This window comes from Portunus trituberculatus, chromosome 40 (genome assembly GCF_017591435.1).
Source record: "Portunus trituberculatus isolate SZX2019 chromosome 40, ASM1759143v1, whole genome shotgun sequence".
Classification (NCBI taxonomy): domain Eukaryota; kingdom Metazoa; phylum Arthropoda; class Malacostraca; order Decapoda; family Portunidae; genus Portunus; species Portunus trituberculatus.
The window spans coordinates 21,723,857-21,743,819 of record NC_059294.1 but is presented as its reverse complement, the minus strand read 5'-3'; the positions used below and the strand labels follow the sequence as shown (position 1 = coordinate 21,743,819).

Below are 19,963 nucleotides of genomic sequence, written 5' to 3'. Positions count from 1 at the left end.
GAATTCTGTCTTTGTATATTCAAGGCCAGTATAATGAAGTTTTACTGAGGATTAATTGTGTACTCCTTTTATAATTAAAAATATAGTTTTAGGGAAGTCATTATAGCTTTTCAAATATGCTCTTATATTAAATTTTGTTACTTGAAAATAAAACTGTGAATTAAGGTAAGTGTATATTTTGTCCTTTGTCTTTGGTCGTAAATGGAGCTTTAGTTAGAACGATGTCTTCAGACTTTGCCATTGAGATTTCATGTTGGACAAAGTATTGTCTGTGTAGATATTTAACATGTGAGGTTGAAAACTTTGTCATGCTCGTCACTGTTTTGGAGCATCATATAAATACCAAGATATCATTCGAAAGTTAGTCTTTGCCATGAGAGGCGCCTTCACTGGGATTTTTTTTTTTTTTTTTTTTTTGTGGAGGTATGGAGGAATGTGAAAATTAACACGACATAAATACTTGGCTTATAGTATTAAATACGTGCTATGTGATTTCCTATGTAAATTAAATAATTTCAAATGAAGATCTTGCACGCCACGTAAACATAGAAACTTGTTTACCCGTATAAAGTAAAGAAAGTCAATGATTGGAATCACCACCACAATCATCATCATCAGACGAAGATGGCAGAGGGGCGGGGATTGACAGATCTGGAGAACCGGGTGAAACTGCTTGAGGAGAAGATATTTGGCCCTCTACCCAAAGATGAGGAGTACCCTGAGGTGCAGTAAACATTGATTCATATGAATACTGAATATCTGCAGTGTATTAATGCCATGGTGTGGGAGGAGGGACATGTAGAGATGGCGGCAGGTGTGAGTCATCCCAACCAAGGTTGTTGACAGGTGTGCAGATTGATATTCGCCGTTTTCCTTATTCTAACGCCATTGTCACGTCTATTGGGATGTAGTGAGATGTGTGTTTAGTGGTGTGTGGGTTTTTGAATGTTTACAGCGGTCATGACACGCACTCTTACTCCTGTGTAGGTGGCGGTGTGTTGGAGCCTGTCTTGTACTCTTTGTAACCGTTGGCTTTGTTTTCCATCCTTTAATGACTGGCTGGGCTTTCTTGCAATAACTCTACTTACTTTCCAGACATCAGTTACTACCTGTGATCAATCATGTACAACTGTGTTCGTCCCATTTTGCACTTCCTCTAGCTGTACACTAATTATGTTCCTTGAAGTGTCTGGCAAATATCAGCACAGTTCCCCGCTATTCTAACACACGAGTAAGCTACCTTACCCACCCCTGCCTCCCAACTCGCCACCGCCCTACCTTGGTGCCTATTATCCCTTACCTGGTTCTCTTACCTAGTGGGCTTCCTGACCCTCTAACTTGGGTAAGGGGCAAAGAAGCCCCACTCTGCTGATGTGCCAGTTAGCTGGCACATCAGTACTCCATAACTCAGATTAACAATACAAAAGAGCTGGAGAGTGCATCATGAACAACAATAAGTAATGAGGTAAATTAACAACCTCATTAGTAATTCATTCAAAAAGTAAATTTCCAAGATGAGATGCTGAAGCAGGTTTGAATGACTTGAGACTGGGACAGTAACAACAGACTCAGGGGGGGAATTCCTAAGGCCAATATTGCATATCTCAAATGAGCATTTCCTGATGTCTAGGCTAGTGCAAACATGTTCTAACTTGTGTTGATGGCCTCTGGTAGTGCTAAAAGTTGGGTGGAAGAAAAATCATTAAAACTTAACAAAGATTTTCCAGTTACAATTTGCCACATCTTAATAATGTCACGACTTAATAATCCCCTTTAACAGAAAATAAATTCAGAGCCTTAAGACGATCATAATAGGGTAAATTCTCAAGACAATCAACACATTTTGTCCATTGATGGTGGACAGACTGAAGTGCCTTAACATCTTTGATATATTCAAGCTGTATTCTAAGAAAGGGCTTATCAGAGAGGTAAACAAGGTAGTCACAAATGTGCAATCGCTGTTAACAGTGGGTTTCAACAGGTTATTTGCTACAGCAGAGGCTTTACATGTAATAGTATGAATATGTTTGTGGAACTGTGGAACTTCAGTGAGATACCTAAATCCTGAGAAATGGCCTTTTCTGGTAACATGTCACCTCCTAAATAATAATGAGCCACATCTTCAAGTCTAGACAAATCAATATACTTCCAACAAAAGTGGAGGACAACTCATTTTGGTAGGATTCATTTGTAAGAGAGATAACCCCCAGGATCTAGCCACTTGGTACAGAGTGTCAATATCCCTTTGACAAGTCTCCACACTATGCTTAATTGCTTCTCTGCTTGACATTTGGACCTGAACATATAGTTTTAAGTCATCAGCAAAGACTTTGGCTGAACAATTAACATCATTATTCAAGAATTTAATATAAAACAAAAACAAGAGAGAGCCAAGAACAGATCCCTGTGGGACTCCAGTTACATCTGGTTGGGATCTGCTTACTTTATGATTGACAATAACTCCCACCTCACTGTTGGTTAAGAATTCATGTATCCAATGCAGTATTTTTCCTCTTATCTCTAACTTAAGCAATTTCTTGAACAAAAATTCATATACAACTACATCAATTGCTTTAGAGAAGTCAAATAAGATTAAGTCTATATTACATCCTTGGTCTGTCCATTTAGTAACTAATGTCATTATATGTAAGGAGCAACTGATCCTCTATGGACCTCCCAGCTCTGAAGCCATGCTGATTAGCATCTAGTAAATTATTTACATTCACCTAAGAAAATACATGTTCAGAGATTACACATTCCATACATTTAGAAAGTACACAAGTTAAAGATACTGGTCTGTAATTCAGTGGAACATATTTGGAACCCTTTTTGAAGATAAGAACCACTAATGAGTATTTCCTGATATAAGGCATCATATTAGTATCCAATTGTAGCCGCCGTTAATGACTGTTAACGGCGGCTAGAGAAAGAGAGAGAGAGGGAGGGAGGGTGAGAGTGTAGAGAGAGGGAAAGAGAGAGAGAGTAAGTGTTTACACCAGCTTGACCTGCGAGAGAGGGGTCATGCTGATGCCTCCCTTCCCCCTTATCAATACCTTCATTAAGCTCCATAGGCAGCTTAATGAAGCTTAAGTTTTTGCCTCAGTAAAGGCACTCTGCAATGCTATCTCATTCCACCGGGAACATAGCTGGTGAAAGGACGCTCGCTCACGACTCTTACATTCGTGTGGTGCGTTACCATGCTGGAGACAACGCTATTGGTGTTGTGCGTCACTGATTGGAGATAACGCTGCTGGGGAAGCAAGTACAAGGAGCGACCTACAGAGTTGTTATAGACGCCGACTGTTCCCACTATGCGTACGTATTTTTGTGTATTAACATACAGGGTGACCCAAAATGAATGCAACCCATAAAAGTACCCACAACTGATACAAATGTGAATGGATTGAGTTTATTTTTTACACACATCAACATAAGATGATAAAAATTAAGTTCTGAAAGTTTGAGTCCTTTCGGTTGGGTGATCCACATGTCAGCGACGTTCAAAGGTATGCTCCAAAAGTCCACCGCGTTGATGGAGACGCTCCTGAATGCACCGTGCAAAATTGTTCACCGCGCGGACACACTCTGCCCCTGGAATCTCCCTGATTATTGTTGTTATTGCAGCTTTCAAGTCCTTGATTGTCTGGGGGTTGTTCTCATAGACGTGGTCTTTCAAATAACCCCACAGATAGAAATCTGGGGGGTTAAGGTCAGGTGAGTGCGGGGTCCACTCGGGGTCACATCTTCTGCTGATCAGTCGCTCTTGAAAGCGTTGTTGCAGCCAGGTTAGTGTTTGGTTTGATGTGTGTGGGGTGGCCCCATCCTGCTGGAACCATTGCTCTGCACAAATGAGTCGATCACGTCTCCCGAGTCTTGCCCAGAACTTCCTCAGGATCTCGATGTAATGGTCTGTGTTGACCGTGACAGACCTTTCCTGTTCATCCTCAAACCAAAAAGGACCAATGATGCCATGCTTTGACATGGCCACCCAGGCAGTACATTTAACTGAGTGTAATGGGCAGAGTGTGTCCGCGTGGTGAACAATTTTGCACGGCGCATTCAGGAGTGTCTCCGTCAACACGGTGGACATTTGGAGCATACCTTTGAACGTCACTGACATGTGGATCACCCAATCAAAATTACTCAAACTTTCAGAACTTAATTGTTATCATCTTATGTTGATGTGTGTAAAAAATAAACTCAATCCATTCACATTTGTATCAGTTGTGGGTACTTTTATGGATTGCATTCACTTTGGGTCACCCTGTACTATATTTTGTTCACGTATTAATATTTCTAATGTCATGCTAATGTGTATTGGGTGTTTTTCTTGCATCATACGCACTGTCTCAACCAAGGCTATACTGCTTCCATCTTTGCAATTATCTCCCGCTTCCTGTCGTATGAACTTTCTCCGTGAAGATCCAGTGTACTCTTCTTTCGTCTCCTGGTGTTTCCTCAATTAAGGTGGAGCCCTAGTATCCCCTTCATCGGTGTTATGGTGTTCCTCTGGACTATCATGGCAGTTCCTGACAGGCAAACCCTGAAGTGCACACCGTCTCTCAACTCACATACCTGCCTCACTTGGGAGCACAGGCCTTCCCCCACCTGTCTCTCTGTGTTCTTTTTGATCACCATGGCTCAGTCTGACGAGCTCGCGTGCCCTACGTGAGTTTGTACCGTACCCGTCAGTTAAAGCTCTCAGCTTTAATCTATGGCCCTCTCTACCAACCTCCCAGCTGTTTGAATCTTCATCACTCGAGACCTGTGAGTTCCAGTTATTCGAATCTTCAACACCTTGAGGCCCGGGGTTATTTGAATCCTCATCCTCATCGTTCCGGTCATTTGAATTCCCAACCTTTGAGACCCATGAGTTGAATTTTGCAATCCAGTTGTTTGAATCCCTATCTCTTTGAGTCCCATGGTTATTTGAATCCTCATCCTTTGATGCTCGTGAGTTCTTATTATTTGAATCCTCATCACTTTGAGGCTCTGGGTCATTTGAATCCTTATCCTTTGATGCCTGTGAATTGATTTTTGCTTTCTTATTATTTGAATCCTCTTTATTTTGAGGCCCAGGGTTATTTGGATTCTCATCATGTAGAGCCCATGAGTTGATAGCCTTTCTGTTATTCAAATCCTCACCACTTTGGGACCCAGTGTTATTTGAATCCTCATCACTCGAGGCCCAGGCCCATGAATCGGTTCGCTGTTCCATGCTCCCCAAGTGCCCATACCATCCTCTGTGCTTTGCGCCAGTGAGAGTAAACCTTTCTTCAGTATCCCTTCCCTTTCAGGACTGTAGAATTTATCACTAAACAAAAAGATGGCCTAAACCGTGGATTTTTTTCATGGCATTGCACCCTCCATTGTCGAATGTTAAGTGTGGATTCCATAGACTTTTTGACGACACTGTACGCTGGTTAAGGTCGAACTCCTAGTGGGCACTTCTGTAGATTTTACTCACACCTTCTCCTTATCGGATTGCCCACCTACTACTCCTCCCGTGGCTCGAGTCGCTGTCCAGATGATTCAGTCCTTAGGATGACCTTGTCATATCAGCGTCCAATTCCCTCTGTGTTTGACTGTAAGCGCTATAACAAGCGCTTTTGGCAAGGTGACTGGTATCACTGCGTCAAACTCGTACCACACTTTATTGAGTTCCGGTCAAACCTGTAGAATTAACATATCAGCTACATTACAGTCCACTCTTCGCTTTGTCGACGTAGCAAATGCGTTAGTTTATACTTCCCCTAAACCTAAACCGTCACATGACATCAGAAAAAACCCAATACACATCAGTATGACATTAGAGACATTAATACGTGAACAAAATATAATATGTTAATACAGGCAACCCCGCTTAACGAAGGGGTTACGTTCCTAAAAAAGTGAAATTTCGTTAAGCGAACCAATCATAACAAGTTTAACCCCTGACTTGAGCTTCCATTTAGTTAACAAAGCGAGAGTGCATCATAGTACAGTAAGTCCTCGTTATACGGCACATATGCGTTCCTGAAAACCTTACCACATATCGAATTTACCGTATACCAAACCCATTATAACTTGTAATAATAGGGAATGCGTTCCAGCACGTCAAAAGTCACCCCTACAGAAATTAAAATACATGAAAATAATCATTAAGAAATTATATAAAAAAAAAAAGTAAAGTACTGCACAAAAGAAATAAACAGAAAATGTTTTTATTTACCTTTCAATCACCATGTATTCTATCAGATGATGTCCTTCCTGAGGCTAAGGGACAGTAGGGATTTCAGCCCTTACTCATCTTCCGCCGAGTGGGCAGACAAGGATAAGACGTTGTCCACACTGTCGGAAGCAGATGTAGAAGGGCCAGCTGTAGTAGGATCGGCACGTTTCAATGGTTTGAAGAAAGAGGATATTGAGGAAGGGCCAGCTGTAGCAGGGTCGGCAGATATGATAGGGATGGCATGTCTGACTGGGTTGAAGAACGAGTAGATGGAGGACTGTTTAGTTTTTCTTGTTTTTTCATCATAGATTTCTTGATAAATCTTGACACTTTTCTCTACGTCATGAGCCACTTTGTTACTCCTGGCAGGATTTGGGTCACGTTCCTTCAGGGTTTCCAGAGCTTTTTCGATACCACCGAGACATTCTGTAAGAGTTTTGTTGTCCAGGCCATGCACAGGTTTTTCTTCCTCGTTTCCCTCTTTTTCTGCCTCCTGTGATGCCTTGTTTAGCTCTATAAGTTCATCATTTGAAAGAGATTCAGCATGGCTTTCCAAAAGATCTTGAACATTATCATCATCAACTTCTTCAAAGCCAGCCTTTTGGCACAGATTTACTGTCATTTCTGATCGCACCAATGTCGTCTTCAGTGAAGCCTGGGAAGTCGTGCGCGCATTCTGGCCATACTTTATTGCACACCAAGTTCATGGTAGATATCTTCACTTCGTCCCAAGATGACTTGATGCTATCTAAGGCGTGCTTGATGTTATACGACTTCCACCATTCACTGATAGTGGTCTTGCCATACCCATCTGTGCCCTTTACCAGTTGCTGCATGGTTTGCCGCTGGTAGTAGGCTTTTAGTGTTTGCCATGATTATTATGAATATATTTGTGCTTACAGTAGACTCTTTAATATTCCATTTATTCGTCTAATTAATAATGCATGTAAGTAATATGTAATGCCGTTAAAAAAAAAAGGGGGGAGGGGAAGAGATAATAATAGGCTTCAAGGGTGTTCAAGTTAAAGTCAGTATTGTGAGTGGCGGTGAAGTGTGGCGTCGATGACGTCATCACCCCTGCTCCTCCGTGCTGGGCCCTCTCAGATGACGTGAGCAGATACCGTATCTGTGAATTTTTCTTAGTGTATATCGAATTGAGGGTAGTAATTTCCAAATACCGTAACTGTGAATTTACCGGATAAAGAACTACCATATAACGAGGACTTACTGTACAGTCAAAGGTTTAATGAAAGTAAAGATTATGAAGTTAAACATTTAAGTAGTTTGATTTAAGACTAAGTCATTATAATGTACACTAATGTATGTATGTAAGTAAATTTATAATGTTGATGATCTTAAATTTATGAAGGGAGGGAGAGTGGAGTGGGAAATACCCTAGCTGGCAACCTGTGGGATGTAAACAAAGGGTGCATCATTGTATCACATACAAAACTTATGTACCACATTTCCACAAGGTTTTCCATTTTATTCATTGCAGAGTTACAAGTTCAGGTGGTTCTTTTACCTTGCAAGGAAGATATGATCTCACCAGCCTTCTTAATAGAGTCTGCTGACTTGAAAATGGTAGACAGTAGATGGAATCAAGCCATGGTGGGAAGCAATGTTATTAATTTTCTCGCCTCTCATGTCTGTGAATAGTATCCAGCTTCACTTCAAGAGTAAGAGACTTCCTGGTCTTCTTAGCAATGCTAGGCAACATTGCAGGGCGTTTTGGTGGCATGTAGAGCGAGGGAAGACGAGCTGCTGCTGACGCTGTTATTTTGAACTAGGGGGAAGTAAGTAGTGCGCGTTTTGTCCAAGAGAGGAGCTGGTGTATTCAAATTCCTGTCAGTCTGCGTGATACGGCGGGGCTTTCAAACATGGAAAAAATTACCTGGATAAAATTTTCTTAAAGCGAGTTTGGTGTTCGTTAAACGAGCAGATGGTAGTTAAAGGAAACCTTCGTTGCAGCGAAATTTCATTGTATGAACCTTCGTTAAGCGGGGGTTGCCTGTACACAAAAATACGAAGGCATAGCGGGAACAATCGGCGTCTATGATAACTCCATAGGTCGCTCCTTGCACTTGCTTCCCCAACAGCGTTATCTCCAATCAGTGACACACAACACCAATAGCGTTGTCTCCAGCACAGTAACGCACCACATGAATGTAAGAGTCGTGAGCGAGCGTCCTTTCACCAGCTATGTTCCCGGTGGAATGAGATAGCATTGCAGAGTGCCTTTACTGAGGCAAAAACTTAAGGAAAGAGCTATGCCTATGGAGCTTAATGAAGTTACTGATAAGAAGGGAAGGGAGGCGTCAGCATGACCCTTCTCTCGCAGGTCAAACTGGTGTAAACACTCTCTCTCTCTCTCTCTCTCTCTCTCTCTCTCTCTCTCTCTCTCTCTCTCTCTCTCTCTCTCTCTCTCTCTCTCTCTCTTTCTTTCTTTCTTTCTTTCTTTCTTTCTTTCTCTAGCCGCCGTTAACAGTCATTAACGGCGGCTACACCAATGATTTCTTAAATATCAGCCAGATGGAATAAGACTAACTGTTTGAACAAGACTAATAAATAAGGATGCAGGTCGTCAGGTCCAATGGAGGAATTAAGGTCCAAATGTGTCTAGTGCCTTCTTAACATCATCATGAGATATAACCAAGTCAACTATGGTGAGTCATGTTCTTGAAATAGTGTTCAAAGGAGAATCTGGGACTACAACAGTATATACTAATGAAAATTCACCTGCAAAGGTATTAGCCATAGATTGAGGATCTGTAACTATTTAGCCTGCCAAAATCTTCAGAGGACCAATAAGGGGTATACCCACTTTCTTACTTCTAATATAAGAATAAAACAATTTGGGGTTCTATTTAAGATTGGTAACTAAATAAGCTTCAGGATCAGATTGTTTAGAGATAAAATAATGTCTGTATTGATAATTAATTCCAAGAAATTCTTGGAGTGCCTTTGTGGGCAACTTCAGAATTCCTCCCAAAACGGGACCTTAACTGCTTATAAACATCCCACAAGTGAGAGTGTCAAAGCTTAAGCTGATGAGTCAGTTGCTGGTTAAGAGATGGCACATGAGCATTTGATTCTGGAAAAGGGACATAAAAGTTAATCAATGGATACACTACTGACAACAAAGATGAATACATTTGTTCTACATTCAATTAAGCAAATCCAAAGTGCCAATCAATGGAATCTAAACTAATTTTGATCAATGGATAATTTCCCCTCTGCCATTGCCTAAAATTTTTACTACTGTACTAACTAGTGGCAAGTCTTAGAAAATTCAAGTATTGTGAGTAGGACTGTGAACACAATGAGGAAATGGGGGAGAGGACTTTTACCTTTCCCACTTTCTCTTCATTGTTTGTCAAGATCAAATCTAATACATTACTGGATGAATATGTGGTTGGTTCAACAACCAAGTGATTTAATCCCAACTGGTTAAAACAATAGAAAAGTCTTTCATCAAACTTTGACAAATGCATGCCAGGATGGTCATATACTGCTAGTGAAAATGCCCACCTTTTAAACTTTTTATTGTACTTCTGTTCTTATAAAGAAATTATTGTACTAGGAAACTTCAACCAATCATTGATCTTCAATTTTACCAGTGTTTTATGACTAGTCTTGACTCAGTTGGTAAAAGAGTTTACATTTGTCCCTTCTGTAAGCATATTTAATTCTTTATTTCAGAGGAAGGTAGAGTAGGTGAACTCTGTGTGTTACCATATATCCTTACTGTGGTCACAATCCTGTCTCTTTCAGCTACCTTTTTCAACAAGATTTAACCACTTACTATACCACTTCATTCCATCTTTGGCACAGAAGGAATTGTGCCATTATAAGTGATCATTTGTCAGTTATTGATTGAGACTTTGAATTTGCCAACTTCAAAATATTCTAAGTTCTAACCCATCGAAGCATATGTCCCTCTGAAAACCTTAGACAGGAGCTCTTCTCCACTCTGGCCTGAAAATCTTTCCTGAACACTGAAACAGCAAAGAAGTCATTCATGGTAGGAACTCTGCTCTGATTTTCTTAATGGCAATTTCCAATGTCGTAATTTTGCACTGAAAATCAATCACGTTGTGAATTGCACCTCAAAGATTCCTTACTAAAAACCCAAAGGTGTTTCATTCGTATACATAAGGTGAAAAAATATGGGTACTCCCAGTGTGCCCCCTTAGGGATGTTAGTGGAGATAAGATTAGACTCAAAAACAATGGCTGATACATTTGTCAACTCTTTTGCCTCAGTGTTCACATTGTCCCAGCCACAGACCCTGTCTCCTTGTGGATGGATGATAGGTTTTTTCTCATGACCACATTAACAATACCATATCTAAACTTGACCCTTCTTCTGCAATGGGCCCGGATGCAATTCACTCCTATCTTTTGAAGGCTTGTGTGTCTGAATTGACGTATCCACTCCTTTTCCACAAATCTTATGAGACAAGTTAACTCTCTCTTGATTGGAGAAAATCTTGGGTATCTCCTATTTTCAAGAAGCTCACGTCACAACCCTTTGATGTATAGATCTGTTTCTTTATTCCACTTGTGTAAAGACAGTGGAATGCATTTTAATCAGATTTATCTATGACTACACCTAGTCTAATAATCTATTAATGAAGATGAATATGGCTTTAGGTCTGGCAGATCAATTGAGAACCAGTTAATTCTAACACCATCTTACTTCTTGGCTGGATCAGTCTCAATGTCCACTTACTTTTTTTGGACTTTTCAAAAGCTTTCGACACAGTGTGCCATTTTGTTCTTTTAGACAAACTGTTCAGTCTTGGCATCAAAGGTAAATTGGTTTATTGGATCAAGGAATTTCTGGTTGATAGAAGTATGTGTGTGGTGGTTAATAATTAACACAGCCATTTAAGGGAGGTTCTTAGTGGAGTTCCCCAGGGCTCTGTTGTGGGCCATCTCTTTCTTATTTATATTAACTATATTAATTACAATATCACCTCTGCTCTTAAATTATTTGCTCACTACCTTAAGCTTCATGTTGGCATCAGCGCCTCCTCTGGTCCTAGTCAGTTGAGAGAAATGGCATCATGTCAAGGCGATATCAACACTTTACACCAAGTGGCTACCTCTTGGGGACTACAAGTGAATTGCTCCAAGTGTGCATTATTAAGATTACAAAGGAAGCCAGTGGATTGGTCTTTACTGGGTGTCTCAGGTCATTACCTCCTTGATGGTAGGGTAATGTCAACCAAAGAAGCTGTCATGAATTTTTGCATCATGGTTGATGTTTCTTTGAAGTTTCACCAACATGTAGCTAATATTGTGCATAAAGCAAGCAGAGTGGCAGAGAATATCTTGAAGTCCACAGTTAATTATCAATCTTCGTTCATGTTATCTCTCTTCACCATTCGCATACAACCATTTTTAGAGTATTCTTCATCACTCTGGAAAATAGAATATCTTGTTGGCAAGAATGCTTGAAATCTCTTATTTTGTACTCCATTCAAGACAGACTTCTTCATGATATGATTAAATATTTGGAGATTTTTTTTTTTTTTTTGAGATTCTTCAATAAAACCTTAAGACTCATTTCATCACCCATCTATTACTGACATGAGAGGGCATCGGTACAAAATTTTCTGTGTTCACTCTCAGATAGATATGAGGTCATTCAGCATAATAGGCATTAAATACTTAGAATTCCTTGCCACAGAGTGTTGTCTCTTTTCAGAATGTCACTGCTTTTAATGCATCTGTGACCAATCATCTTGGTGATACTCTTTACCAATACTGGTAACTGTTGAGTTAATTGAATTGCAACTCAACCAACATCTTTCTTTGCCTGTTTGTGTATTTCATGCCACAAATGTTGCACTCTCCAGCCTAGTATTATGGTAATGTCTTTGTGGTTGCTTACTTATTGCTTGAGTATACCATTCTTAATCTTTGAATCCCTAGGTTGTGTCAACAATGGCCTCTCTGGGCAGTCGTCTTGGGAGCGCTTTGGGTACCAGGGATCGCATGATGATGGTGATGAAGAGACGTGAGTGTTACTCTTGTCATCATGTGGTGAGTCTGACTTGACAGTGACTCAATGAAAGAATATTTCATATTTTATAAACTATCTCCTATTTATGTGAAGAAGTAATTGGATTTGATCCTTAGCAAGCCTCCAGGTCTATGCCAGAGCCTCCTCAGCATTTTACTGTGATTTTTATTTTTTCAAAGTTTTTTCTTATTATTTCTTTAGTGTTCTTTGTATTTTCATACTTTATGATATTCTCCTATCTCATTAACCAGATATCTCTCTTCCTTTTCTACTTTCCTACCACTTTGTTTACTTCCTCTTTCAACTCTATATATCACTGTTTTGTTGATCTTGTTTTCCTTCAGTTTAAATACAGTAATGCATTTTCGTATCTGCTGTCTCCCTGACAACAGATTCATTACTCTTGATATGACTTCTACCAGTTTTGCTATTTTGGAAATTTACACTTACTTTTTTCTAGTTTTCTTTCTAACTTGCTTATTTTCCTAACTTTTCAATTTTCCTCTCAAACTGCATGTTTTCTCTTTAGCTTTTTCCACACAGCTTGCCTTTCACTTAGATGAACTACTGTCTTGGCACTTCCTTCTTCTTTCTTACTACATTCTTTGAAATCCAATTCCATACCATTGTATTCATTTTTTAGTTTTACATTTTATGCTCAGTTTTCCATAGCTTTCAATCCACTTTGCAATGCCAACATCCTTCTGTGCCACAACTTCATTTTATTTTCTCTGTCACCATCATTAAAACTTGAGAAAGGCTCCAATTTTTCCTACTCATTTTCCTTACCATTCGATGTAAGCAAAACACTCAAATTCAGCTCCATTTTCCTTTTTGGCTTTGATCTTTCACAATTATTTTCAATATTTTATTATGGAGATGAAAACAATATAAACAACAGTATTTACAGTATTTTTACTGTAGTAAGAGTGGTTTGATTGTGTATGATAGTGACACAGCCTGTTTACACAAATCAGTAAATTTTGGGGATAATTCCAGGTAATCAAATTACTTACATATAATGACATTTATTTACAACAAACTAATATTAGCTTGTTGGTAGTCACATGTGTACACATTTACATATGCATTGATAAAAGATTTGTTCTCTAAATCTGTAGATATTAACAGTTACTTCCTTCCTCAGTTGATGAGCTGGAGCGATACCTAGATCCAGAGTACGGCGAGGGCCTGGAAGTGTGTGATAATGTAAAGCTGGATTTGGTGCTTGGTCGTGAAGATCAACTGCGCTCCTTTCATAACCAACTGATTACTCTCAATTCTCTCAAACATGTCATGGACTCACAACATATCAAAGGTCAGTATAGCTGTACCCCGGTCTCTACACTGTAGTACTCACCAGTGCATTAGTTGGGAGCAGGCTAATGCAATGGCAGATCAGTTCAACCCCCTTAACACTGGCTAGCCTGAGCTGAGGTGCATAAAGTATGTGTAGCATGTGGGAGGAAGAGCCAGAGGAGGGAGTATGGGGCTATACCCACCAGTTACCTGCCAGCCATGCTAATGTAAGGGTTTGTGAGTTTTTTGCTCCCCCTGCCCCTCTTCCTCTGCAACCAGTTGCCTTCATGTTTTGTGGCCTAATGGCAATATGGACAAGAGAGGAGACTTGAGCTATGAGGAAATTTCATCCATGATAAGCCTGTACAAAGCAGAGAAATATACAATTGTATTTGTCATTGAAAACTGTGCAGTGATGGACCAAACAGTGATGGCAGAGAGGCAACAATGCCACAGCACCAAGGTTGTCCTGGCAAGGCCTGCAAAACTGCCTATCCTGTACCACAGGGGCTTCCTTGACAGCAGGTAGTTCTATCAAGCATTGTGGTAACATTGCTCATACTACTTGCCACAGAAGTTCTCTCACATCTCCTCCAGAGTGTTGTAGAGGTGGAGAAGGTTCAGCAGTATAGCATCTCTCTTGGACAGCAATAGTCAAATATCCTGCAAGCAAGCCCCTCATCACTGGTAAGCAATGCCAGACCTGTTGCACCTCTCAGGGTCCACTGAGCAATTTGCATAGTAGGTGGTGCTGTCATAGCTGCTGGCCAGGGCTACAGTTCTTAGTGCATGCTGCTACAGCTCCTCCATCATGCAATATGCCTTGCTGGCTGGCAGCTCCATTATGGTAACTTCTGTTATCATTGGTTGCCAGGGGCCCAACTCAGGCTAGTTCTCAGCTGGGCATTCAGGTGCTTTGCAGTGACCCATCCCATCCATGTGTTGGTAGGGAGCCATCCCTGGATGCCCTTCCTTACCAGCACAGCCAGAATGGCATCAGTATTAAATGCCAGCTCAGATCTCTTTTCAAGGTCCAGGAGTGTGTCATTGGCAAGGTGATTGTCCACCAGACTTAGGAGAATCATGATGCTGTAACTACAGCTTCAACTTAGCCTTGTTGGGTGCAGTTGTCCACATATGCTTTACCTGGCAGGAGATTGGTCCACTGCCTTTAATGGTGGTTATAATGTTGGCATTGGTAGCAGCACATGGACTCTCATTTGTAAGGCTTCAAGATGTACCTAACCCTGGGATCCAGATCCAACCTTCTTGGTATCCATTCCACCATCTATACCAACACTAAGCAAACACTACATGGTTAATGGGCTCTCACTGTTTCCAGGGACATGTCCAAGGGGTACCACTGCACTAAGCCTTTGGTATGCCTCTCCATAGGATACAGCAACATTAACCTTGTAACCTTGGGCTTGTGTGGTCTTTCTTGGTGGTGATGACATTCATCTGCTAAGCTATCATAGTGTCTCTGTGAGTGTGGATGTACTCTTCCTCAGGTTGGGTCTGATCTGATGGTCATCTTCAACCATGCATGCTTGTGATGTAGGGCCAGGACAGACTGGTATTCATATTTCTTGGTGCTTCTTATGCTGAACTTGGTGGATCACATTGGCTGCAGCACATGTGGCTTCCTGCTGGCCACGATTTACTTACCATCCTCCTCCTGGAGGATGGAGATTGTGGTGTCCTAGGCAAGGCCCTTAGCTGTGGAGGATGCACCATCATTGCCATCATCAACGTGGGTCATCATGTCAGCTTTCGTGGAGGAGATAGCTGGTGATGGCAAGAATAATCTGATGAGTGGTCACTTGGGTAGAAACATTTAATTCATTAAGCAAGTCAATAATACACCAGAAGAGTACTGTTAACAATTTTCTGAACACATGGTATCACAATGCAGGCTAGTGATGACAAGGGTCTCACAGGAAGGGTAACTTGATTAGACTTGGCAGTGGGAACACACACATAACAAATGGATGCATATTACAGCCATCAGAACAAGACCCCTATCACTGCAAATTGTCCATTACTGGGAGAGATTTGTCTGTGAGATCCTTAAATCTCCTTCCTTTCCTTTTTTTTTGTTAACTTACTCACTTTTAATAATGTGAAAAAATGTTTTGAATATTTAAACCACCTTATTCAGGAGAGAATGAGAGTGAGAGTGAGTGAGCCAGGGGAGGTTTGGAGAAGCGGCTGTGCTTAGGACAATTTGCTCATTATGCTAAAGAGAAAACATGTCAACAGTGATACTTTATAGTTCATAGACATTACAGTAAGTAGTGCTCGTTAGAGGTATGCCATTGGAGCACTGTCACACTAGCATATTTTCGTCTGCGGTTTCATCAACCCAGGCTCTCTCTCTCTCTCTCTCTCTCTCTCTCTCTCTCTCTCTCTCTCTCTCTCTCTCTCTCTCTCTCTCTCTCTCTCTCAGTATGGCAGTATCATTATCCTCGCTTGCCCAACAACATTCAAACAAAATTACTTAACTAGCAGTTCACACCAGCAGGCCATGGGTCTTATCATCTCAGATCAGTGTTGCTCCTGCTACCCACAGGCAAGCAGTTGCCACTCTCCATCTTATCACAAGTTTTGTAAATTGTAGACAAACTAAACGAGTTACAATGGTATCCAGCATGCAGGTTTTTAGCTTCTTTATCACATCATGTGTATTCATCCATGTGGCCACACAGGAACTATGGATTTATGGAAAAAAAAAGCCAGTAGTCCCCCCAAAAAATGGTATTTGACCAGTTAGTTATTAAGCCCATTATCGTGAGGTACCACTGTACAGTGTTGGTGGTTGAAGTTGCAACCTTCTGTTAAAGTGGGTAGTGAGCACATCTAAACTCTAAACGCTGTACACTTGACCCTCGAAACAACGGAGCTCCCATCAACGGATTTCGGAAACTACGGACAAATTCTGGAGTCCGGTTTAATCTACGGATGAATATTAAAATGGGCGCGATTGTCCGTTCCCGGCAAATTATTGTCCGGTAGGTGGCGGGTCAGTCGCATCATCAGCTGTTGGCCGCCATGTTTAATATTCAGTCCGTGCGTTTTCAACCAACAGCGAACATTGTCCAGTGCTTACCACGGCTTTTTAATGCATTTGTACCCTTCCCACGAGTGCTTAACCTGTCCAAAATGCCTCCTAAACCTAGTAAACCAGTGAAGTGTAATCGAAAGGCTCTTCCAGTGGTTCCTAAGCTTGAACTAATTAAAAAATTAGAAAATTTTAAGTATTTTACATACATTTTATACAGTTTTTTACGTACTTTTGCAATCTACGGACAGGGTCATGCACGCATTTGTCCGTTGTTTCGAGGGTCGAGTGTATATTCAACACGCTCTCGCCCATCTGAGAATTGTGAATGCCTGCATCCCTGGAATAGTTGTGCAGTCATGTGGTAGCAACACCACTTCAGTACCTCAAGATCACATCTTGTTGCTAAGTGTCCAGTTACCTGCGAATTTCCCAAACTTGCGTTTATCGTACTGTGTCCTCTGAAGGACAAACATGGCCGGAACTACCATAAGCAAGAAAGAAAGGATCCTAAGGTAAGCAGGAGTGAAAATCAACGAGGTTTTTGCTTGTATTTGTCTCCACATGGCAACTGTTCTCCACATCCTGGCTGCCAGTATATGAATGAGCCACCAGAGTAAGATGGTGTTCCCCAGCCCAAGTTGTGCATTCAAGCTGTCATTGATGTTCATGGTAACCATGCCAAGTATTAGATGTTGATAAAGGAATAAATGTACTAAATTTTCTATTCATTATCATATCCATTATATTTTCCATGCATGTTGTAAATATTTGGATTGGCGTTGGTGTGGGTCGCAACTTCAACCGCTGACACTGTATGAGGATGAAAACTAGATACCATGAAAATTCAATCAAAGCACAGCTGCTAAATATTAGATCATTATCATCCTAACAGAAGGCCAACAGTTCTATGGTATGGTGCATGGTCATCTCTATGTATGTGTGTTTCCTCACAAAAAAGATATTAACAAAATCTCAAGTAGCCAGTCCAACATTACATTTATAGATCAAAATATCTATGCATAACTAAACATTGAAACAAGCATCTTCTTCCTACAATTAAGACAAATATCTATATTTCTCACAGATTGTGCTAACTTGGATGAAGAATTGACAAATGTTCATGGTCATCAGAGAGAGACGGAGGAAAAGGCTACCGAGCAGAGCACACAAATCAAGAATTTGCTGAACCAGTATAATGATATTGTATCCTTTTATCTAGTATGTGCTATGCAGAACAGCTTTGGTTCATAAACAATCATGTGATTCTAAGCTGTATTCAATTTGTAGTTCAGAATAACTCTTGTAAGTTAGGCCCAACAATAGATATCCACCTAGCCAGACTCAATACCCTCTCCGACTTAGCCACATGCTCACCATATCACACAACGACCTCTAGTTGCCTGTATGGTGTGGATTTACCTTACGCCATGGAGTCCTAGCCTCTAACTCTTGGTACTTGAGGCAAAATTTAGCTCTTATGGTCTGAGAGGGCTCTTCACTATACTGGTGGGGAGCTACTACCTCACTATCAGAGATATATTGATAATTACTGTATTTGGTTCTGTACTGGGCTCTAAACATCCTCCATCTACACCCTCTTTGCTGGGACTGATAGGGGGTAGTGCTGCTCTCACTCACTCTTGGTGGCCAGGGAGAGGAGGATGGGGATGGAACATTTCTTAACCCCTTCCACCCACCCCACTTGCTGTCTGACCAACAAAAATGCAAATAACAAGCAACTTTCCATTCTCCTTAGAGGCACACTGATATATACTGGACAACACAAATCACACGAAGTTCTTGCCCCACTACTGTGACATAGTGTTGGAATTTGAAATTGAAATAATAACTAAAAGGAGGTGAGTTAAATTAAAGAATAACAACTTCACATGGCACGGTAGTCTCTTATCAATCATACAGTAGCTAGCCACCTTAACACAGGAGAGAATTGCCACCTTCTTCAACTGTTTAGGCTATGAGAAGAGGACAGTCCACCAGATATCTATATAAAGATGGAGGTTTACTTATTTGTTCTTAATTTTTTCCCTAAGCAGATCCTTGTCTCAATACAATGGCAGTGCATGTTGGGTAAACCACTTGTTCTGCTTGTTCACCTAACTCGTCACTCATGGTTGATTTTTGGAAAATAGATGTTCTCTGGTACATATATTGTTTAATCTTTTTAATTTGTTTACCTTAACAGCTACACAGATAAACACACTGACAGAGAGCTTCATTGAAATGGATGCTGTAGTGACCAAAGCTGAGGTTGCAGCATTACCTAAGAAAACAGAAGATTAGAATTCTTGTAAAGAAAATATTCTCAAGGGGTTAGCTATGTCACTGCTTCAAATATTGATAAATTTTATATCACTTTATTGTTCCATTGCGTAAGCTGATGTAATTTCACCCAACTTCAATAAATTAAGTAACTTGTCAAACAACAAAACATAACCATTTGATTATGCCTTCAATTCTTTGAGTACTTGCAGTCTACCTTTCATAAGTTATGGGCCATTGTCAAAAACAAAATAATAACAAAGCACGGAAAACTGCACTACAGACATTACGTTCATTCAGGAATTTCTATGGTGGATGCAATGGCATTCCTCCTCTTCAGAACAGCAGCTTGAATTTTTTTTAAATATCATGTTATATCTACCATATTATTTCCTTAAGTAGCTGAACATGTCTCACCTTTTTCTCAATTGTAAGCTTCCATTCCATTTTAGCCACCATGAGTAGAATAGCAAAAATTAGAAAATAAAGGGAAAACTTTTCAAGCAAGCAAATGGAGATTCAAGCAACCACTACTGGGCTTACTATTAGAGAATTGGGATGTGCATGAACAGTGGAATATACAACATGAGAATGTGTATGTATAGTGTATTAGGGTACAGATCCAGATTGAAGAGGGTGACTTTTGAGGCAATGGCACATACTGAAAGGTTTAAAGTGAAATAGTGAGGGAGGTGTTCAGTCATGTACATGTTATGAGGTTAAAAAATGTGCATAATACTAAAGGAGTAAAAGATTGTTGTGTGTAGGAGGCAGTGGTTCAGCAAATAATTCCTCTGTAAATGAGGTAGACCTGAGGGAAATATGAGCCTAGTTAATTGTGAAGGCAACTTTTAAGTTAAATGTAAGTCAGGAGGTAGGCTTGTGAGAAAAGTGAGCCTAGTCAGTTAGCTAGGTTCATGTTAAATGCAAGCCGGCTGTAGTAGTGAGAAGGAAAGTTATAACAGAAGAAATAATAATAATTGATCTGACGCAGAATAATTCAAGTACTATGTGAGAATAATGCTATTGATAGAGAGTTGCTTAGGAGCAATAGAAACCTGATGCAATAAGATTGT

General features: G+C 40.5%; 1 protein-coding gene across 1 annotated transcript; it reads left to right on the top strand.

Moving 5' to 3' along the window:
• Positions 1–567: 567 nt before the first annotated feature.
• On the top strand, positions 568–19,056 carry LOC123515947. Its single transcript, XM_045274882.1, has 5 exons — positions 568–723; positions 12,154–12,238; positions 13,392–13,562; positions 17,692–17,810; positions 18,819–19,056. Exons 1-5 carry the CDS (start codon positions 625–627, stop codon positions 18,906–18,908), a joined length of 564 nt encoding a protein of 187 aa, XP_045130817.1. The 5' UTR covers positions 568–624; the 3' UTR covers positions 18,909–19,056.
• Positions 19,057–19,963: the final 907 nt, after the last annotated feature.

Coding starts and splice junctions, on each gene's coding strand:
- LOC123515947 (XM_045274882.1), top strand. CDS start 625: ATGGCAGAGGGGCGGGGATTGACAGATCTGGAGAACCGGGTGAAACTG. Junction 724..12,153: donor AAGATGAGGAGTACCCTGAG/GTGCAGTAAACA, acceptor TTGAATCCCTAG/GTTGTGTCAACAATGGCCTC. Junction 13,563..17,691: donor GGACTCACAACATATCAAAG/GTCAGTATAGCT, acceptor TATTTCTCACAG/ATTGTGCTAACTTGGATGAA.